The following is a 21,796-nucleotide window of genomic DNA, read 5'->3' on the forward strand; positions in this document are numbered from 1 at the left end:
GAAATTTATATTCCAAGTGACACAGTAACAGACTCGGTTGTAATCAAACAGCACTGCTGAGGTGTCAGGAGCACAGATGCTGCCTATCGAAAATATTTAAAACAGAAAGTAAAACTTTGAAAAATCTGCAGCAGGGAGTGCAACGAAAGCACTCTGTGGTGTTTCTAACCCAGTGCGACTCCTCTCTGCTTTTCACAGCTCTCTCTGGTGCTGGAGGTCGGACGACCTATGTGAATCACCCCAGCTACAGCTCAGATAAACCTTGATGAAAAGCAAAGGCCAGCAGCAAGGGAGACACGCGGTGTCTATTGTGCACTAGACATCGGACGGGGGGAAGGGCTGCTCCACGCATTTTGGGCAACTTCAGCCAATGGATTCCTCCCCTGGGTGTTACAGGAGGGCTTGGCCAGCATGTGAGAAAGGGAGGGGTGAGTTTGAAAACAACCCAGCAGGCTCGAAGGAAGGAAGAAGGGTAGAAAGTAACCTGCTCACCTCCGTGCAGGCATTTTGCTCCAGGTGATCGGCGGCGTTAGGGGTGGAAGCTTAGGAGGGTCCTGGTAGTGGCCCGTGGGTCCCTGCTCGGCGCGGGTCGGCGTGGCGGAGGTCCTGGGTGCAGGTAAACCCGGGACGCAGGTGTCGGGGAGCGGGCGCTGAGCTGCGCAGCCCGCACAGGTTGCCTCGAGGTGCGAATTGTCCAGAAACGGTTGAAAGAGGTTTTTTTTTTTTTTTTTTCCTATGGGAGGAGGAATTCTGCTCTTTTGTTTTTATGGGGATTTTGGTGGTATGTTTGCTATTAATGCGGCTGGGGGAGGGAGGCCAGGAGGGAGCAAGCTCAGAGATTAGCATGTGATCAGCTGGCTCTTAAATATTACGGGCGGTTTTGAGGTTAGAAAGGCAAAGAGGCAATATCTTTTGGCAGAGCGGTTGACACAATGGAAAAATATAAATATTCTTCCATGGATGTCAGCCCTTTTTCAGGTCATAGTGTTTTAGAAATTAGAAAGTATGTGCAGTCAAATCTAGATGAGATTTCCAGTGATTGATAACACAGCTGCTAATAGAGACATTCAGCAGAAGATAGAAAAAACACCATTTTCTTGTCTGGAGGTGTGCTGGATGGTTCAGGGGTTTTAAATCTTCTTTTGATTACTGACCCAGCTTTTGGGCCAGTGATCCAGTCCTAAATTTTACCAGAAAATTCTCTAGCAATTCTTGACTGTGCTTTAAAAGGTGTAGCTGGCGTGATGCACTAATGTGGTATTTTGTGGCATCTTCTCTTGTGGTTACTGTTCCAGTTTCTCTGCCACCTCTTTCCTCTTTGCTGAAAAATCTCTTTAAAGCCCTTCTTCTGTCTTGCAGGGGAAGCTGGATTCCATGATCTATGTTAATAGCTAGAATTTATTTTCTAAATCTCGGTGATGACACTGTAGTGGTTTGCTTGGTAGATGCTAGTCAGTTGAGGTGCAAAGAGCAACTAGAAATTATTTTTTGATTGATGGGGAAACAACATCTTTTGAGGCTGCCTCTAGGTTACATGTGAAAAAAGTCTTGTGTGAGCACGCTGAACTGTCCTGACTTGAAAATGTCTGCAACTCAGTGTCTTCATGAACAAGAAAGGTTTTCTTTTTGTCATTTGTCTGATGGGAAAGTATTTACCATTAAAAACACAGCAATCGTGCTGCACATTCTTTTAACAGATCACTATTATTTTAATTCTTAAACCTAGTTTTGATGATTCTTGCAGAGCTGGGCCAGTAAGTCAGTTCAGAGGCTCTTACACAAGGAAAGTTTGGCTCTTATTTCAGTCAAATGTACACTGATTTGGATTAGAATTTTACTGGAAAAAATACGTAAAAATACTACAAAAGTCAGGTCATCATCTATTAACTGAGGAGGGTTCTCTTGCTGGCAGCTGAAAAATCCTGCAATGCAAAAGTACTAAAGCAGAAGGGATCTTTATTTGCTTCCCTCATAGCACTAGACTGCTATTGCTTGGGCTCTCCGGAGTGACAAAATACAGAAATAAAACAAAGGGTTAGCTGAGTTTTTAGGAGAGACTGTGAATGGCGGCAAAATACATGACAATGAAAGGAGACTATCATTAGGTGTCTGGCCTCAGGCAGTGCGTATAGAATAAACAGGGTAAATGTAAACTAAAATAAGGTAGAAAGTTTGGAAGGTTGTGGATGGATATGCACGGTTTAGCTGTCAATCCTAAACCTGCACTGTGTTAAAGAGTTTCAGCAGTGGAGAAGGTGGCTGCAGCACCTTTTACCTGTCGGATTGACTGAACAGTAGGAATCCTGTCTGCCAACTCTGAGGCAGTTGTGGCGTTTCCCAGTCCCCCTGCCTAAACCCGTGTCCTCTAACACCCAATGCTGAAGAGAAGGTAGAGGTGTCCTGTGTGAAGAGGGAGTAAAAGATCTGAAATCCCCACGTTAGCCGAGAGCAACACAAAGGAGAGGCAATACATTATTTTTCTGATGGTTTTGCTCTAGAAAAAAAAACCCAACAAATTGATTTCCAATTAATGGAGGAGGACACAATGTCGAAGAGGAGCCAGGCACAGCTATCAAGGTTTTCCCTGGCTGGCTGTGCTGCCCGTGGAGGTAGGGCTCTCGCCTTCCCGGTCAGGTTCTGTCACTGGCCCTGCGAACACTCACCCATCCCCTCACATGGTCTCTGGATGCAACCGTTCTCCTGCATCCCAGGGTTTGTCATTTCAGATCTAACCTAAAACCTGTCCAAGGTATTGCTGATGGACGCTAATGATCCTCCTAAACGTCAGGAAGGCAGGAGAGGATGACCTTTGCGCTTTTGCGAGCCGACTGGGCTACGTTTGACAGGGAAGTGGCAGTTGGTGGTCTGGTGTGTGTGCGGTAGCCCCAAAGGACACCTCTTCACGCACCTACGCGGGCAGCTTAAGCCAGCTCCACTTCAACCCCCAGGCCAGGCACCCCAAGCGGGCCGATACGCGCCACAGGGCCTGCAGGACAGGGCTTGAGCGGGCGGGAGCCGAGCCGCTGCCGGCGGCAGCAGCAGGGAGCGCTGCACGGAGGAGTCTCTCCGGCTCCCTCTCACACCGAGGCGCCTCCTTCACCTCCCCGGTGAACGCGGCGCTGGTCGCCGTGCCCAGCCGGCCAGGCCGCGGCCTGCAGCCGCCGCTCAGCGGGACGTCGCCTCACGGGCCGCGCCGCCGAGGGCCCCGGGCCCAACCGACCGGCCTCCTGCTCCCCTCCCCGCACGAATGGCTCCTTCCCGGTCCCTCCCCGCCGACGCCCCCGAGATGGTTTCGCCCTCCCCCCTCTCTCCCCCTTCCTTTTCCTGCGGGCCGAAAACCCGCCCGTCCCCACCCACGGGCATCCCCGCCTGCCGATTGGCTGCGGCGGCGGGCGGCAGCCAGCCAATCCGCGGCGCCGCTGCCGCCCGTGTCGCTGGGGGGAAGAAAACAAAAACAAGCAGGCAGGGGCGCGCGCGGCCGAGGGGGCGGGGCCGAACAGCGGCCGCGGCGGGGAGCGGAGCGCAGCGGCTGGGCACGCGGACCGCCGCCGCCGCCGGTAACGGTCCCGCGCGCGGCGTGTGAGGGGAGACGGCGCGGCGCGGGCGGCCCTGCCTCCTCCCGGCGGGCGCGGCGCGGCGGGGCGAGGCCAGGCCAGGCAGGGTGCGTGGGGGGTGGCCAGGCCGCGGGGCCGTCGCTGAGGGGCGGTTGGCGCCGTGAGGAGCTGCTCCCCCCCGACTGACCCCCGGCCAGCCCGCCCCGCTCTCCCTGCCCCGCCGCGTTCGGTCCCTCGAGGGTGGCAGCCGGGCTTGGCTGCGCAGCGAGCCCCGCGTCGCCGCCTCCGGCGGTGGGAGCGTTGCTGAGGGCACATGCCGTGAGGTGCGGGTGCTCCTCGGCCGCGGCCGGGCCGGCTCAGCGGTTGCCAGGCCTGTGCCGCCGTGCGAGCGTGTGGCGGCAGGCCCCTGTGGCAGCCGGGCTCCCACCGGCCTTCAGCCCTCAGTCACGCCTGTGTTTAAGGGCTAGAGTTGCTCCGCCATTGATTTCTTCCAGCGGCACGGGTTTTGTACGGTAGCTGAATCTTACCTGGTTATCCTTGCGTGTGGCAGCAGAACAACAGCTGTTGTTTGCAAGTCTCCAAAGCCTCGGTGATGAGTGTTTGCTTAAAGTTAGGGAGGAGAGAAAAATCGTGTAAGCTGTGTGGAAGTTCCTCAGGGATGTTTTCCATGGATGTAAGGTCTTGATAAGTTTTGGAAGCTTTCTTCTACAGTGTGTGTTGTTCCTAAGGGATCAGTTGCCGCTATTTGCCTGGTGGGGTAGAATTGTGTATTTAGATGAAGTACATGCAGTGGTGGTGGTGGTGAGCACAGAGAGTTCAGTGTGTTTTATTGATGGTTTTCAGTGACTTGGGAAATACCCTTGTCTGCTGAACTACTTTATTATTTGTATCACTGATTAATTTTAAGATCTCTCGCAGCATTCTTGTTTTACAGATGCTTAAACTTCTCTCCCTTTTGTTCCCTGTTATCTCTTCTAACAAAATTTGAGGGTTATTTATTCTGATGGTTTTAATGCAGGTTTTCAAGCTGTGTTCTGTAGTTGATTGGTAGTACTGTGTGGTATAACTGCAAAATACAAAGTGATTTTTTTTGACACAGTGATGAATACTAGCATGGTGAGGCTCCAGCAGACCTGTTGGCTTGAGTTAATGAGAGGGTGCATTGCTAAATTGAGAGTATGTCTCCTGATCAGTATGGCAACATGAATTGCAATGTTCAGTCATTCTGTCATCCTTGTTACAAAGCAGGGTGCTGAAGCTCAAAAAGACAGCATATGAAAATTGTGTTGTTACTTATTCCGTTGCCATAGGTGGAGAATTTCAGCTAGGGTCCTATATGGAAAAAGTATTTCTCCACTTGAAAATTAGGACTTGATTACAAATGATGGAAGTCATGATTGTTCTTGTAATACAGGTTTTGTCCTTTGTCTTGTTTTTTCAAAGAGGTGGACAACTGATGGAACATTCCATTAGGAAGAATAAAACTGTTCTTACAAGGTAGTTTGCTCAGATTAGACTGAGATCCATACAAAAAAATCTCCAACCAACAGTGACTGGGAACACTTGAAAACTCCTGAATGATTGATTGAGGTAACTCAGAAAAAATGTTTATCTAAAAAAATGGTGTGGGGCAGGGAGGGCTTCTTATTGCACAAAGCTGTTAACTGTTTGGGTTGGCATTAGGAAATGCAAGATCATGACAGCTTGATACTGTGCCCTAAACCAGAGTTTCTTTATTGCCAACGGTCTGTGATGAATCATTTGCAGTTAATAGGTCTGTGGTAGGCAAGTGGGCATAAGAGGGGAAAACAAGGAAAGAGAAGAGAAAAGGGGAAGGGAGTGCTGTTGTTTTGTGTCGTTTTGTGTCACAATCTTGCCACTCAACGGTAAACTGTTTTCAGGGCAGCAAAGGGTGAGAAAGGGGAAAAAAGAGCCACTGAATTCTTACGGGGCAGACACAAATACTAGTAATATTCACAGGACTACAAAGTGATGTGTGAAAATCTTGCAGGTGAAAAAGTGTATGGGGAATTCTGGAGCTGCTTCATTTTTTGTGTATAGAAAGGAAAGATGGATGATGCTGGATTTCACAGTGACATAGGCTGGTTTGTAGAACAGCAGCTGCTAGGAAGAGGGCGAAAGAATAACAGAAAAAGAGAAGTGTTCAACTTTATCCTTTGCAGATTGAATGGTGGTTGTTAAGAGTGTTTGAAGGGTGCAGAAGCACAGATGAGAAAGCTTGACAGCTGTATGTATGCGTACAGTAAAACATAAAGACTATGTCTTTGAGGGTAGGAACAAAAAATAGCTTGTCTTCTAAGGGCTGGTCTGAACTCGATAAATTGGTACCATTTTATCAGTACAGTTCACCTGAAGAACATTTTTCTTGTGGTTGCAATTATAACATAGTTATTGTATGCTTATATAGATAGCCACTTTGCAGAATAGGACAGTCTAAGTTGATAGAGGTGGCTTTTATCACCTAAAAAAAGCTGCACAGAGGGGGCTTTTAAAATAACGGCTTTTATCCTGGTGCCTCCTTTATAAGCAACAGAACTGACAGCTGTGAAGACATCAGGGCTTAGATAGATGTGTTTGAGGGTGGTGCTGTCTCATGTTACACTGTTTACCTTCTTAGGAACTTTTCAGTGGTTACTGATAGTTAATTATAACTTTAAAAAAACTATTTTTGCATTGTATTTTGTAAGTGAAGCCTTTGCAGTTTTTTACTACTTTAAGGTTTGGTCTAGTGCTTTTCTTGGCCTAAGCTTCTCTGTTTCTGTTTAGGCCTTGGAGGGGAAACGTTAAGACTTTACATTTCACAGTCAGTTCTGTTAAGCAACTATGGAAGTAGAAAAGGAGCACATTTATATTACTCCAACAGGTACGTAATGTAATCTGTATTTTTTTACTTAAAATTGCTTGGCTGACCTGAAGTGTTCTCTGTAGAAAAATTTTATTACCTGTTAATTTTTTAACAGTACTGGTTTAAAAAAAAATAATCCTCATCAGGACTTTACAGAATACTTCTTTCAATTATGCATGATAGTATCCTGCTTGATTACATTTATTTCAATATTTGTTAAAATCACAAATTTAACATTTCTTTAACTTACTAAATAATAGTGACTCTAGACTCCTTATCACCTGGCTTCAGGTAGTGCTGGTGTGAAGAAAAGAATAAGCTCAAAAGTAAAATGTGTAGGTCCATTTGATATGTACAAATTCTGCTTTTCTGTAGCCGTTTAGCTTAAAATTAGAGGAAACAGATGATGAAAGGCTTGACTGGAAGTAGGCTGGCATGGGAAAATTTATCGAATATGTGTTAGAGACTGCCCTGAAATTGACTGGTTTGTCCATATCATGAATGTGTTTTATGATGCCTAGTCAAGTTAACACAGTTTCACGTTGTTTTCTGTGTCTTCCAAAGGTTGTGATGATCTGCACTGACCTTTTTATACTGAAGTTTTTGTAGGTTTTAAATGTTTTTCAGAAAAAAATTGTATATATGTTAAGATGGTATGTAATGCAGTTGAAGTGGCAACATGCTCCATATGACCTCTTATTTTAAACCAGAATTAGTTTAATGTAGAGGATACATTGCTTCTCATCATTTTAGAATTATATTTGGATAACTAGATGTCTAAATTGACCTAATTTGGTCAAATTAAATTTGTATGTAGGTAAGTACTTGCTGAATGCTTTGTTAATTAAGGTAGCATCGTAAAGGCACAAATTTTAAGTGTGCCTGCTAGGCTTAATAGCAGGGTAATAAGATGATTTCGGATAACTTTTTAACCTATAGTAAGCAAAGTCTTAAAGTTTATGAAACACTGTTACTGCTTATTTAGGGGTGTGTGTGTATGTTACATGATGTAAAAATAAGAAGCTGAAAGGAAGATCTGCATCATTTTATATGTACTTTTTATAAAATTATTTTATTTTATTTTATAAAATTGTTGAAAACTAGTATATCTGTTTTATCTATTTTTTCACCCTAACTAGGTAACTAATAGTGGAGGGCCAGTTGGTTATAGTATTATGGAGGAGGTTGCAGCTGGAAGTGATAGTGTTATATAAAAAAACAGTTTAGTAACACAGTGAGAAATATCGAGTCTTAAGGGTTGGATGTTTCCTGTGGAGGATTTCCTTTAGTCTTGAACCTGAGATCAGGATTGTGTAAGGAGGTTGGACTGTAGCCTTCCCTTTTATTCTTAGTCGTCAGATTCAGGACTGACCTATGTTAATTGTTGGCCATTTTCTTGGGAAACTGAGAAAGACTTAAGTGGTCATTTAAGAGTGTAGTTCCTGGACAGTAGGATTGCAGGTCTAAACTAGAGAAATTCATGTGAGAGTGGACATGAAGAATTATTTAAATTCGTTTGTCTGAGATGAACTGATTGTGCTTATGGGGTCTCCTTGGGGAATGAGAGGAAGGAAACCTGTTCTGTTTGGTTTTGTTCCCCTGCCACCCCCCACACCCCCCAGCTTTATGCAAATCTCTCATTGTTTTATTAAAATGTAGAGACAAACTGAGAAAGCTTGTTGTGGGGAATCTTTTCCTGGATGTGATGCGTGCTTTTCTTATTTAGCTTGCTGCAAGCATAAAAGGAATGCTTTTGTGGGAGTAATGAGTGGAAAGATGAAGCTTAGACTGGAATGGCTGCATTATTGTTCAGCTATAGCATTCACATCTGTGAAGACTAGTATCTAAATGTTACTACTTTGACCACGAAGACCATCAAACTTTCTTCACTTTGTAGTGTTGTATCCTCTTTGATATGGGTAAATGCTTTGAGATTGGAAATGTTTTATTGGTACACTTTGCTTTCAAAACAATTTTTCAGGAACCTGTTTTGAATTGAAAAAATACAATACTGAGAAGTATTGCCAAATGAACGTTGCTAATTAGAATGTATTGGAATGGTGAGGTAATACATTCAGCTAAGGTCAAATACAAATCTTAAATACTATCCATATTCTGGGTTTGTGGCAGTGAACTTTTCTGTAAAGCAGGCTTGGCACAGCTGGAAAAGCAGTTTCTTCTGTGTGCCTCATCGTTGTACTTTACCTAGGGTTCGGGCTGTAGGTTCTATCTTTGAGACTGCTGAATCCTCAAGAAAAGAAGGGCTGTATAACAGAGAGCTGAGGCTGTTCCCTTTGCTTTTGTGTTTTCCAATTTGCAAGGACTCCTAGGGTACTAACTGGAATGTAAATAGGTCCCCAGGTTTTTATCTTGATGGGTTAAGAAGGGGAAGAACTTGAGGCTTTTGCTCATAATGCTCTCAATAAGACATTCTGCTGAACCATACAGTTCAGGTGGGGGGACACCCTAACTTTGTGAAATAGAAGACTTTAGATCCAAATTTTAAATGTACATTAGCTTCCCGAAAGAGTGAAACTATTGCACTTCTCAGTGCTCTGAGACATTCACAGGTCCTTAAGTTGTGAGTGTTTTTTGTTGGGTATGAAGCAAGGCTAGTTACCTATTACATATGATTGTGCTGGGGAATAAACGATGGCTATTTTAGAAGCAGTCTTGACAGAAGCTGCAGTGAGGGGCAATCCATAGACAAGAAGAGAGATCACACTGTTTCAAAAGACTTTATTCTATGAGTCTTTGTTGCCGAACTCCCCCGGCTTTTGATTAAACAGCAATTTTTTCCCATAACTTCAAAAAGAATAAATAAAAGTAGTGATGTTTTTGTATTCTTGTAAGTCTCAATCATTGCTTTTCCAGTTGGTGAGCTGTGTTTGAAATTCCTTGAATGAGGGGAATGTTGGTGGATGATTTAGGAAATTAATTTCACTTTGGTGACTAGGCTATTAACGTTAGTGAGTTTTTACAGAATTTACTATATTGGCAGTTCTGTTTGTTTCTAAATCAAGAGATGAGTGGGTGGCGTGAGAACTAGGCACTTAGATCTTGTGTACTAAGGAGTTCTGATAGTTTTTGTTTAACAAGGGTGGGGTTTTCTGTGGTTTACCTGTTCATAAATGGTTTATTCATTTGCTTTCCAACTCTTGACATATGCTCTGTTTAGATTGTGGATAGTTTGTGCAGGGGAATAAGGAACTCCTTATTACTGTGATGTGTAGACATATTTTAAAAACAACATCACTTGTCTGAACACTGTTGGAAATATGAGTTCTATTTAATCTTGTAATCCTTTTAAAATGCAGTGTGTTTTGGTATTCTAACTTAAAACTGTTTAAAAGTGTAGCAGATTTTTTTGCTCTGTCTCCTTCTTAAGAACTTGAGAATCTAAGTGATGCTCCATTTTCCGGTGATGAAGAAAATGGTGGGTCTGAGGAACGAAAGACTGAAATCAATGGAAATTGGATTCCTGCAACTTCAATTACTGAAGCCAAAATAAATGCTAAAGCAAAGAGACGTTTGAGGAAAAATTCTTCTAGAGATTCTGGGAGAGGAGACTCTGTTAGTGACAATGGAGAGACACTGAAGATTGGAGTTGTACCAACAAGCCCAAAGGGGAGACTCCTGGACAGGCGATCCCGGTCTGGAAAGGGAAGAGGTCTACCAAAGAAAGGTTGGTGTAGCTTAGCGAAGAGAGTAGCATGATAAAGATACATTCTGTCCAAAACATAGGGGTTTGTTTGTTTTTGGTTTTTTTTCCACTGGGAGTAATCTTCATAAACTGCAGTCTCTTTGCAGGCATTGGTTCTTTATGCTAGATAGTAGGTGGCAATAGGAGCTAACAATAGGTGGCATTCTTATGAGAAAATTTTATGTGTTTCATCAATTAACTTCTGTCTTAAGGCAAGTACCTTTTCTTAGCAAATGTAATACACAAATTTGAACTGTTGGTGGTTCACAGGATTGTTATTAATGCAAACTTAAGGGATGGTTATGTTTGAAAGTACAGTTTCAACATTCAGTAATTCTTGTGCAGTTTCGTACTGCTTCTTGTATCTTACTGCAAAGTGATGAAGAGACTGGTTGCTAAAGTGGGAACCTGTCATACAAGCACACCCTTTTCAGCGTGTATTGTTAGAGTCAGGAGGTGGGCACAAGCAGTGATATATCACTTAAGTGAAAGAATGTTGGGTTGAATTCAGAAGTATTCTTTGTAAACTGATGGTCCTTGCTTACTGTCCCATATTTTGCCAGGTGGAGCAGGTGGTAAAGGAGTTTGGGGAACACCAGGTCAGGTGTATGATGTAGAAGAAGTAGATATTAAGGATCCTAATTACGATGATGACCAGGTAGGCAAATAATCTCTTTGCAGAGTTGTTTTTTATTTCCTTTATTGATTTCAATTGCTGTGATGCTTATGTTAATGGAAGTTTGACCTTGTGAGTTATGTGAATGTCACCCTGGCTCTACTAAATGCTAATTTTTATGTTCAAGAATGGATTATTGGCTAGTTAAAGACAACTGGTTTAGAAGTGTCATAGTGTAATACTCACAAATCTTACCCCACGAGCCCTCTTTCTGTGCCTGACTAGGCAGCACCCTTCTACCAGGTGTATTCTTCACTGCTGGTTCCCATTGAGGTGAATGTTGCAATGCTGCTCTATATTGGAAACAGGCACCATGTTAAAAATGGAGCACAGACTTTCTTAAGTTGGGAGTTTAGTAGGGGACAGTATGCTTTATGGATTTTTCTCTTCCCTGTATTCCCAACCCTCCCAGTGTCTTGTATCTACTTGGTATAAACTCTTCAAACTAGTGCAAAGTTGATAGCCTGGATATTTTGTTTACATGTATTTATTTAGAATATGTTATGGAAGATTGTGGAAGATATCTTACAGCCATATTATCAGGGGAAAAAAAAAAGCTTACTGGGAAAGGGTGCTTTATAACATTAAGTCACTGAAGAAAGGAAACACCGATTACAAATACATATTATTAAAGTCTCTGAGATCAATACAATTATGAGACCGTAAGTAAATTCTGTGTAACATAAGCAGAGCGATGGTGCTGTCCTTTGAGCAGAGGCTGTTTGCTGTAGCCATAGCTGCTGAGAGGATGGTATATTGGAATATCAAAACCTTCTTCCAGTATCAATTTTTTCGCTGCAATGCAATGCTTTACATTAACAGATTAGCTGTTAAAAAGGAAGCTGATGAGTGCTTAAAAGAAAGTTTATTGAAAAGTGAATATTCTGTGGAACTTCCATATGCTTAGCTTTTCTAAGGTTGTAAATGGAGACTGATGTGATGGAACAATAGGCTTTTGGACTTCTGCTATACTTCTTGATCATGGAAACCTTCCTTCCAATAAGTATTAGTTGAAAAACTTCTTTGTTCAGATTTCTGTGATCTGTAGCATTGCTCTGAATGTTACTTCTGTAGTCTGGGAGGAGTAGGCAACTGAATTACGGTGGGGAGATCTGGTTGTGCTGGAACTCTGCAGGACCAGGTTATACAGGAGGCAGTTGCTGTGTGATTGTTCCCCCCCCCCCCCCCCCCCTTAGGGAATGTCTTTGCTCACAAATATTCTGAAAATGCTGTTTCTCTGATTTGTACATGCTATTGCCTGTCTGGTCCTGCAGTCACTAAGGAAGAGGGAAAGCAGGCAGGCTTGCTGTCAGGGACTGGAGTGCCATTTGCAGGGAGAGGTGCTGAAAGTTTTATCTTGTCCTGTGGCACAGCTAACTCTTGGGCTGAGACAGGAGCTTCTGTTGCTCTTCCTTCAGTACATACTACATTGGTACTTGAACTCTGTGTTCATGTGGTATCAGCAGAATCCTAGGAACAGAGTTTGGAGTGTTTATAGTAACAGTAAATTCAGCCTTTCAGTTGAACTCAGCTAACAGTAAATTAAAAATAAAAGCAATATAACAGCATGATATTTAGCCAGTATTGTCCGCACTTTAATGTTTAAGACATAATGTTATGTTTTCTGGCAGAATACTGACTATCAAGACTAAAGCATTAAGGATTTAGAAGATATATTTTGATGCTATTAGCACTGCAAAAGATATAAGAAGAGACAGTACTGCTTACAAAAGGGTATATGCTTTTGTTTGTCTTTTAAAATAGGAGAACTGTGTCTATGAAACAGTAGTTTTACCTCTGGATGAAAGAGCATTTGAAAAAACTTTAACACCAATCATACAGGAGTATTTTGAACATGGAGATACTAACGAAGTTTCGGTATGTTGCATGCCTTTTTACTTCTTTATTTTAGGGGGCAAACCTGTAGTTTACAAGGGGATCCGACTGCTAGCTATAAATAAGTGTATAGAGATGTTGGCAAGAAATGTGCAATAGGAATACCTAAGCAGTTATATTCATTACATGAGCAGAAGCGTATATGTAAATCTAAACATAAGCATATAAATATTTATGTATTTGTAACATTTATATAATATATATTGATATAATAAAAATTATGAAATCTTAATCTGTTTTGTTTTTTTCAAATCTTACTTAGGAGATGCTGAAGGATTTAAACCTTGGTGAAATGAAATACAGTGTGCCAGTGCTGGCTGTTTCCTTGGCATTAGAGGGGAAGGCTAGTCATCGGGAAATGACATCTAAGCTTATTTCTGACCTTTGCGGGACAGTAGTAAGCAAAACTGATGTGGAAAAATCCTTTGATAGACTGCTTAAAGAACTACCTGAATTGGTGTTGGATTCTCCCAGGGCGCCACAGGTATATTTGTAAAGTTTTATGCTAGTAGTCAAAAGCTTTTTCGTTTAAGTTGTGGCTAAAATCAATCAAGTAAACTAAAATAGATTCTATTCTGAAAAATTGGATTGTCTTGCTGTCTGTAATATCCTACCAATTTCCTAGGCTGTGTTTTTACTTTGAGATGGCTCGTTTAAATAAAATTTGAAAACCAAGCACATTATAATTGTCTACTTAGAGCTACTTTGAAATTCAACATTTAATTAAAAATGCTTCTGTTTTGTATGCAGTTGGTGGGCCAGTTTATTGCTAGAGCTGTTGGAGATGGGATTTTAAGCAGTACCTACATAGATGGCTACAAAGGCACTGTGGATTGCGTCCAAGCTCGGTAACTTTCTTGTTTTCTTTACATAGCTACAGTTTTCTATTCCAAATGCCAAAAATGATGATTGGATTTTAGGACTTCAGGATAAATCATGTGGTTCTGTATAACTTCTTATTTTTCAATTTAAAATGATAAAAAAGAAAACCACAAAGTCTGCAACAACAAAATCCAGAATGACTCAGGTTAGAGGAGAAACACTGAAAGTGCCTGAAAAATGTATTAATACATTTGACTTCAGTTTGTCAGGTTTCTTGTCCAGCTTATGGTTGAGGGTGAAAAAAAATGAGCTGAAACAAGAAGTGATTATGGAAGGTTTTGTCTTTAGAAAAAGCTTTAATGTGATTAATGAGTAAATATAGCATCAGGACAGCTGCTGTAAATATGTTGTAAATACACAAGGGATTAACTGTTTTGCCTTGTAAAGGTTTGAAGCTTGTGCAGTGCTTTCCCAGACTTTCTCTGTAATGCTTTATTCATCAAGAAGTATAATTGTTTTCCATGTCAGGGTGAGAAGTTTGAAGGAGCAATCTCTGAAAAAGAGAGACATTTTAATAACTAGGCATGTTTTATTATTTTTTCCCCCATAAGTGTGTGTTTCAGGCTTGATATGGAGGTGCTGAACTCTTGAAGCTTCTAAAAGCTCCCTTTGTAATGGTTATAGTTGGGTACTTTTAGAAGGAAGGGAGATGGTTAGCTGCCTAACTTGAGGGTTCAAAGTGTGAAAATTGTCAGTTATACAGATGTCTCCTGTGATTTGAAGGATTGTAGCCTGCATACTGCACATCTGGAATGCTTTGCTGCCTTTGCTATTTCTTGGCCAGTCTTTTCTGCTTGTTAAATCTTGGTGAATAGAGTTATTGTTATTGGCTAGCCCCCAGTCTGAGGATTGGGATAACTGTTCCTTCTTTAGCTGGATGGTCTTAACTGGATCTGAGGTTTTTCACCTTACTTCCTTTTTCATTCTTTTCTCAACAAACTGGCAAACTTTCCTAGTTCATGCTGTCTTTTTGCAACTACATATTTGCCTCCTGAAGTGCTATTTTGGCATAATTCTTTCGATCCAACCAATCCAAAATAATTTCAGTAGAAAAGCTGTTCTTCAGTGTGGAAGCACCTTAAGCCTCTTCTGTTTGAGATACACGTGCCAAGCTGTGTTCTTGGAGGAATCCGTCTCTGCATAAGAAAATACTAAGTTCTTGTGAGGATGTTTCATGTTCTGCACTGATGATTCAGATCAGCTACCATCACAGCACTGTTACCAGTCCTTAGCATGGTATAACCAGAAGTGTAAAGGTGGCAGAAAGAAAATGTGCGGAGCTAGCCTGCTGGCTTCTTGATCCAGATGTCCCCATGGAGTTGCTAACCTTGACCTCTTCCCAGGGATCTGGTTGCTTTGCCCAAAGAGGAGTGGCAGTGGGGAAAGTTGCACATGTCTCTCAATGAAGTTTTGTAATAACTTTTTAAAACACCAACTTTGTTTTCTAGAGCTGCGCTGGACCGAGCTACTGTGTTGCTGAGTATGACAAAGGGTGGAAAGCGTATAGACAACGTGTGGGGATCGGGAGGTGGCCAACAGTCTGTGAAACACCTTGTTAAAGAGGTAGCTGATTTCTACAAAACTCTCCTCTCTAGAGTTTGCTGTTTGTCTAAGCTTATCTTGTTTGGTATAGAGCAAAAAGATACATATATCCTGTAACGAAATGATTTCTTGAGTGTTTTGGCTTTTTTTTTAAATTTATACAAAGTAGTTTTTAAAAACTGATGTAGATAACTTTGTTGATTTTATAGTATTTGTCAGTGGTGGGAACATGCTAGTACATATTCTGTATTGCAAGTATACATTTATTTTTGCTTTAAGCAAAACTTAAAGCACTTAGCTTTTTAAGAGCTTACAATATAAAATGGTGAAGCAATTAGAGCCAAGATGAAACTGGCTAAACTAGATAAACTATTATTTTTTGGCATCACTGATTAAAAGCACAGTAATAACTCAGAGTGGAAGAAATGGGAATGTTTAGAGATCCATGCTATGAAGTAGGCAGGTTTAAAGGAAAAGGTCATGTTATAATTTTTAAGTTGAGTGTAACAGATAGGAGTTCAGGGAGAAGATAAAACTTAATCATACCCATATTAACCTTTTCTGGTGATATGCATCTTCTAAAGCAATGTTTTTGGTGTTTGTGTGTCTGCATTAACACTATGGATAGCTACTTGGCTTACACTGTGTTTCAGGTTGCTGATAATGTCTCAATTACATTTATAAAAATGCAGCAAGTTTCAGGAACTAACTTGCTGCTGGGTTGATTGCAGATTATCAAAACAGTTGACAGCTTTTAAATTTTGTACCTAATTAGTGTTGGGCTTTTTGTTTTAAAATTCAATAGATTGATATGTTGCTGAAAGAGTATTTGCTTTCTGGAGATGTACTAGAAGCTGAACGTTGCCTTCAGGAACTGGAAGTACCCCATTTTCACCATGAACTTGTATATGAAGTAAGCAGAAATCAAGAGTCCCTTTAATAACTGTCAATAATACCAACAGGTTTGGTTTGGTTTTGATGTGGGCATGCAAATAATATAACTGGAATCTGAAGCTCAGATTGCTAGTTTTGATGTTATTTGAGTAACTAAATTTTTTCATGTAAAGTTAATGGTTTGTGTGCTCGTTTGTGTGCACACTGTGCAACAAGTAAGCTGCTGCTAACTCTGGGAAGATCCAGAATTAATTTTTGTTTGTTGGGTAAATAGCTGAATTCAGATTATTATAGATTGCTGAAAAAGAAGAGCTCAGTTTATTTTCTGCTGAGGAATTACAGCACAAAGCCCTGCTTTGTTTTGGTGTTTATTTCCTTTCAGTTTCAGATATCTGGGTGTTCTAATGGGTGTTACCTGTTTTTGTTAAGCTATAGAGCTTCCTTTTCATCTAGCACATTTGTAAAAGCTCTGAGATACTTCAGAACCAGACTAGGTGAGCAAAAGATCATCTTTGCTGTATCTGGGAGACTGTTCCCATTTGTACTTCTTTATCTGCCAAATTGGGAAGTGGTTGTTTACCAGTAAAGCTGAACACTCACAATCTACAAAATTTACTTTTCAGTAAATGGACTCCTTTTAGAAAATTCCTTCACAATAGAAAAACAGAATCCTTTTAGTTGATAGGGGTTGAGATTTGTAGATTTTAAACTTCTAAGTTCTTCTGGAGTCACAGATACAAAATAATCATAGATACAAAAGTAATTTTACGAAATCAGTTAATTGCCTCTGTACTGCAGCAACCATATGGATGTAGTTATGTGTATCTCAAACCAGAGCCAGAAAGGCAATGCTTTTCACTCCATCTAGTCCTTTCTGGTTTTCCATACCTCCTCATACACTTACATGACATATACTCGAACCACTGTTTTCTTTGTAGTTAACACAGTTGCATGATTTGTTTTAGGCCATTGTGATGGTTTTGGAGTCAACTGGAGAAAAGACCTTCAAAATGATACTGGATTTGTTCAAGTCTCTCTGGAGGTCTTCTGTCATTACTATGGACCAAATGAAAAGAGTAAGTGTGGCATTTAGAGAATTTTGGTAAGGTCTTCCAAAACTTGCCTAGTTTTTACCATCTTTTAAGTACTATTTGTATTCTATTGCTGACTTCTACTTTTAAGTTCTCCATGGTTATTCTGTATCCAATACAAATAATTTGTCACTGATGTATGTACAATGCTTGTCATGTACTGACAGAAGTACAAATGAATTCCGAGCAGTAGCTCTCTGTAGAACTGCAAGGTACAGAATATTTGAATCTTCAGTCAAAGATTTCCAACTGCTTTTATGCAATTAAGTGGTTAAACCTAATCATTTAAAATGCTGCAATATAGCTTCATTTTTCTTAAATAAGTTTTTCTCTTTTTATCCAGTAGTTCCTCATAATTAAAGCAGTACAATAAGGACTGACTTAATTACACGTCAATTAGAACAGCTAATATTTTGTACAGTTGGGATCATCCATGGCTTTGCTTCTAAGTATGAATACAAGACAGCTGTTCTGTCCCAGGGCAAATTAGGTACCACACAAAGACTGGTGTCAAAATTTACCCAGCCATACTGCTGGCAGGAAGTGAAGAAGTCATCTGTGGTTGTCACTAGTGTTTCCCTTACTGCATAAACTGTTGTGGTGATTTGTGGCCACATTTTGTTCATTTACATGGAAGAAAAATTACCTTTTCTTCTTGGTGTTACTACCCATGCAATAGCAGCCAGGCTAACACACACATTCTGTACTGTCTGGATTTCTGACTTCTAAAGAAGTTAAAAATTCACCTGGTGTTTTTATGTAGATAGGTAGTTGTGTAATACCATGGTAGTGGCTGGTATTATACCTTCCTTTTCCACTGACTTGCAGCTGCTCTGCTTTAGGTTTGTTGAAACTGTCCATAGTATAGATGAAACTATATTGAAAAATCCTCTGAGTGCAAAAGGGTATTTTAAAAATTTGTTATAAAATCACAGAATAACCAGATCATTATTTGAATTCTTACATTGTAGGGCTATGAACGAGTTTACTGTGAAATCCCAGATATTAACCTGGATGTGCCACACTCCTATTCTGTGCTTGAGCGGTTTGTAGAGGAATGCTTTCAGGCTGGAATAATCTCCAAACCACTGAGAGACCTCTGCCCTTCAAGGTACTTGTTTCATTGTAGATAGGTGAAGGCACTGCCTTTTGTTCCCATTCTAGGTAACAGAAAGCAGGATTTTATGACCAAAGTATTACAGATTGGAACTGGAAACTGTGGAGGATGGAGAAACAGAGGGGTTGGACTGGTAAGAAGTTTATTAAGAAGCTCCACTGGTGTGAAACCTGTTAGGTGGAGGCTGGGATAAATATTTGAGGAAAGTAAGCCTGTGGTGAGTCCCAGGCAGCATGTCTGTGTGCTCTCCAGAGAATGAAGACCTGCTTCTCCTCTGTTTTGCTGATTTGCTTGGCAGAGATCAGGGCAGTACTGAGATGGAAGATTCAGGCATCACAATGATCCATGTAGGTGACACTGTCAGCTACAGTGGGAGGGGGGTGTGTGTGTGTGTGTGAAATTGCTTAAAAAATGGTTTAAATATATCAAATGGCATGAATAGAGTTCTAAGATGAGACAACCAATTCTAATGTTTATGTAAAAAGGAATAGGACGCTTAGGTGGAATAAGCTTTACACACCTGATCCCTTTGTGTCTGTCTGTCATGTGGTTTGTATAGTGGTTTTGGTTTGTTACTGTTCATAGTGTAAATGATGCTGTTTGAACTGTAGCTTATCAGTATTCTGTTCTCTCCTTACTGGTCACAATACAATTAATAAGCCTCATGTAAGGAATACATGTAAATTTTTAAATATGATGTTAAAATTATTACTTGCAATTTTATGCATTGGGAATAATACTACTTACTAGACACATCTTTTCCAGTTTGGGTGTTCTGTTAGGCTTCTTAAAGCATCTTCACAGCTTGTGATAAATTCAAATTTTGAAATGTTAGTGTCTTTATCAAAACCAGCCTCCATTTGTGGACTTTAGACTTAAAATTGAGTTTGTGTGTATCTCGGTATCAAGTGTTTTGCAGGTTTGTGTTATGGGAGGTTTGAAAGTCATCACTGCAACAAAAGGTTGATTATACTTCAGTTACCATTACACACTGAGAGGCGTTTTTGGCTTATGTACTTAGTTTTGAGTAGAAAACCACCATTCCTAGGCTTTCAAGCTAGCATCTTTTGCAAGTGTGAACATTAAAAGGTGAGCAAAGTGGAAGGCACTTGACAACGCACATTTTGAAAAGCTTCTTGCAAATAAACCTCGACGTAAGATTCAGATGGATTTTTAAGCAAATTATCAGTGATCAAGAATGTCAGCTAATCTTGCTGAGCTTGCACACGTTATATGTGACTCCCAAAACCAAGAGAAGATTCTTCTCAGGGATAAGAAAAAAACCACGCTATATTTGAATTACTGAAAAGATACTTTCTCCTTTTTCTTACAGGGGCAGAAAGCGTTTTGTGAGTGAAGGAGATGGAGGTCGTCTTAAGCTAGAAAGCTACTGAATGTGAGAACCAACTCCTGAAGCCTTAAAGGGAAAATAGATATCTATATATATACAAACATGCATCCTTTTTTGGTGTGTGTATGTATATATGTATACACATATATAATACACCAAAATTTTAAAGAGTTGCTTAGCACAGTTCATATTTTTTTAAAAGCACATGTTTTGGGTACAAATTGTTTTTTTAAAATAGTTTTATAAATTTCAGGAAGAAAACTTCTTTCTTTGGGCATATAGTAGAACAACTGGCCACTTTGCTGTGGTGGTGCCTTCAAATAAGCTATCTTTTCAAGTGCCATATGTTTATGACCTAATCATTCCATGTTTGCATCGACGTCTGCCTGTCGCTCTTTCTTTCAAGGACAGTGTTGTCATCATAAAATCACTGGTTTATACAAAGCTTTATAGAAGGGTCAAGTTAAGCTGCTGTGATCCCATTTCCATTGCTGCTGAAGAAATACTGTGCTTTGGGAAGAAAAATAGCTGTTTCTTTGTTTTAAAGAACCCAAGAAAATGGAGTTGGGTCATAAGATTAATTCATCTGTTCCAGGGGAGAACACTGGTTGGTTTCAGCCCCCATGTACCAAACTTGTCTTTTTTTTATGTAACTGGAAAAATGAAAAGTTCTGGCAAAACATATTAAAAATATTTTTTTGTGAAGCTCTCCTTTCTGCCCTTTTTTTTTAAAAAAAACCAGAGCAAATTTAACTGTGTTCACGTCTCCGCAGCGTGTGCAATTAAGCTGTACATCTCGCACCGCCCTTTTGTATTACAGTTGAGCATTGAGTAATTAACGTCACGGTAGGTATTTACCAAATATGTTTTTGAAAACCAGTGACGGGGCGTAGGAGCGTCCAGGCTGGCCCAGAGGTAGTTTGAGCGCGCCCGCACGGCGCAGCTTGGCCGACCCCCTTCTCGAGACCAAGATGTATCTAGGGAAGACCCTCTTACAGCGACGCGCTGGAGCCCCTCCTTAAGTTTCCCAGCTTCGCGTCAAAGATGCCCGGTGCTGGGACGCGCGGGCAGTCGGCGTTACGGGGCTGCAGCACCCCAGCGAGCCTGGGGCGCCGTTACGCGACCCGGCCGGCGGGGCTGGGTCACCCGCCTCCTCCCCTCGTCCCACTGGGGCTGGGCCTCCAGCAGCGCCCACCGGGCTCCGGCTGCCCGTCGGACTCGGCCAGCCCAGAGGCGCATCGGAAAGCGGCGAGTGGGGCCGGCACGGAGAAGGCGCCTCCCGCCGCCCCGCTCCCGCCGCCCCTCCTGCCTTCTCGGCCGGCCAGCCTTCGATCCCCCAGCTCCCTGACACCGCGGGTACCTCCGGGTGGCGGGTGCGGCCGCCGCAGGGCGCGGTGCCCGCCGGCCCTCCCCGGGGCGGGGGCTAGGGCCGGGTCGGCGGTGCCCCCTCGGGCGGCCGCGCCGCCTCCAGCGCCGCCCGCTGCAGCTTCTCCAGCTTCTCCAGCGACACCGACTTGAGGGGCAGCACCTTGGGCTTGCACAGCACCATGGCGGCCGCGTCCTCCACCGACAGCTGCCCTGCGAGGGGAGAGAAGCGCGGTGCGTGAGCGCCGGGGCCGGGCCGGGCCGGGCTGCCGGGGCGCGCCCGCCGCCGGTACCTTGCTTGGGCAGCACCTCCCGGAACGCTGCCTTCCCCTCCGGCATGGCGGCTGCCGAACAGCGGCGCGCAGGCGCGGTGTCCTGGCGCCGCCCGTACGGGCATGCGCGGTGCTGAGGAGGGAGGCGCGCCTCCCGCGGAGAAAACTACAGTTCCCTGCCCGCGCCGCGCGGCGCCTCGCCGCGCACGCCCGGCCTTCAGGCCGGCTCCGGCACCCCGGTGCATGCTGGGAGTTGTAGTCCATCTGGGCGGTGCCCCTGCTGCCCCAACGCATGGTGGGAATCGTAGTCCTTTGCGCGGCGCGGTGTCCGCCGGGAACTGTAGTTTGCTGTGTCGGGGCAGCCCCCCGGCTGCGCCCCGGGCGGGGCGGGAGCGGCTCCCCCGGGGCTGCCCCGGCAGCGGGGCCGGGCTGACGGCTCACCGCCAGCCGCCGCGGGGCCCTGCATGGGCGACCGGGCCGCTAGGGCGTGATAGCCCGGCTGCCCTGGGGCCGGGGGCTCGGTGGGGCGGCCGCGGCCTGGCTCGCTCCGGTGGGAGCGCGCAGAGCCCGGCCGGGCCGGGCCGGGC

The 21,796-nt window shown here is 42.9% G+C and overlaps 2 protein-coding genes across 14 annotated transcripts; one reads left to right on the forward strand and one right to left on the reverse strand.

Moving 5' to 3' along the window:
• The first annotated feature begins 340 nt into the window (after window positions 1-340).
• Window positions 341-20,277, forward strand: PDCD4 (programmed cell death 4). 9 transcript variants are annotated; one of them, XM_049810237.1, is made up of 13 exons: window positions 341-616; window positions 4,998-5,144; window positions 6,342-6,438; window positions 9,809-10,105; window positions 10,687-10,781; window positions 12,564-12,677; window positions 12,958-13,179; window positions 13,446-13,543; window positions 15,026-15,140; window positions 15,925-16,032; window positions 16,979-17,089; window positions 18,076-18,215; window positions 19,555-20,277. In XM_049810237.1, the coding sequence occupies exons 3-13, from the start codon at window positions 6,399-6,401 to the stop codon at window positions 19,613-19,615; spliced, it is 1,401 nt and encodes a 466-aa protein (XP_049666194.1). In that variant the 5' UTR covers window positions 341-616; window positions 4,998-5,144; window positions 6,342-6,398; the 3' UTR covers window positions 19,616-20,277. The 9 variants fall into 9 exon arrangements, 8 of the variants coding, with proteins under 8 accessions (XP_049666194.1, XP_049666196.1, XP_049666195.1 ...); XM_049810239.1 differs by having other exon boundaries at window positions 341-516; XM_049810238.1 differs by lacking the exon at window positions 341-616 and adding an exon at window positions 3,467-3,557.
• On the reverse strand, window positions 11,269-21,302 carry BBIP1 (BBSome interacting protein 1). 5 transcript variants are annotated; one of them, XM_049810246.1, is made up of 4 exons: window positions 21,231-21,284; window positions 20,933-21,150; window positions 13,995-14,070; window positions 11,269-12,269 (listed from the first exon to the last, which is right to left on the reverse strand). In XM_049810246.1, the coding sequence occupies exons 1-2, from the start codon at window positions 21,274-21,276 to the stop codon at window positions 20,996-20,998; spliced, it is 201 nt and encodes a 66-aa protein (XP_049666203.1). In that variant the 5' UTR covers window positions 21,277-21,284; the 3' UTR covers window positions 11,269-12,269; window positions 13,995-14,070; window positions 20,933-20,995. The 5 variants fall into 5 exon arrangements, 2 of the variants coding, with proteins under 2 accessions (XP_049666203.1, XP_049666202.1); XM_049810245.1 differs by lacking the exon at window positions 13,995-14,070 and having other exon boundaries at window positions 21,231-21,302; XR_007507265.1 differs by lacking the exons at window positions 13,995-14,070; window positions 20,933-21,150; window positions 21,231-21,284 and adding an exon at window positions 18,969-19,561.
• Window positions 21,303-21,796: the final 494 nt, after the last annotated feature.

The sequence above is a fragment of the Accipiter gentilis genome, chromosome 9, assembly GCF_929443795.1.
Source record: "Accipiter gentilis chromosome 9, bAccGen1.1, whole genome shotgun sequence".
Lineage (NCBI taxonomy): Eukaryota > Metazoa > Chordata > Aves > Accipitriformes > Accipitridae > Astur > Astur gentilis.

Bases quoted from the DNA above. Each gene is read 5' to 3' on its own strand.
- PDCD4 (XM_049810237.1), top strand. From the start codon at position 6,399: ATGGAAGTAGAAAAGGAGCACATTTATATTACTCCAACAG. The intron at 10,106-10,686 runs GTTGGTGTAGCT...ATATTTTGCCAG, and splicing joins AAGAGGTCTACCAAAGAAAG to GTGGAGCAGGTGGTAAAGGA. The intron at 10,782-12,563 runs GTAGGCAAATAA...CTTTTAAAATAG, and splicing joins CTAATTACGATGATGACCAG to GAGAACTGTGTCTATGAAAC.
- BBIP1 (XM_049810245.1), bottom strand. From the start codon at position 21,276: ATGCCGGAGGGGAAGGCAGCGTTCCGGGAGGTGCTGCCCAAGCAAG. The intron at 21,151-21,230 runs GTACCGGCGGCG...CTCCCCTCGCAG, and splicing joins GGAGGTGCTGCCCAAGCAAG to GGCAGCTGTCGGTGGAGGAC.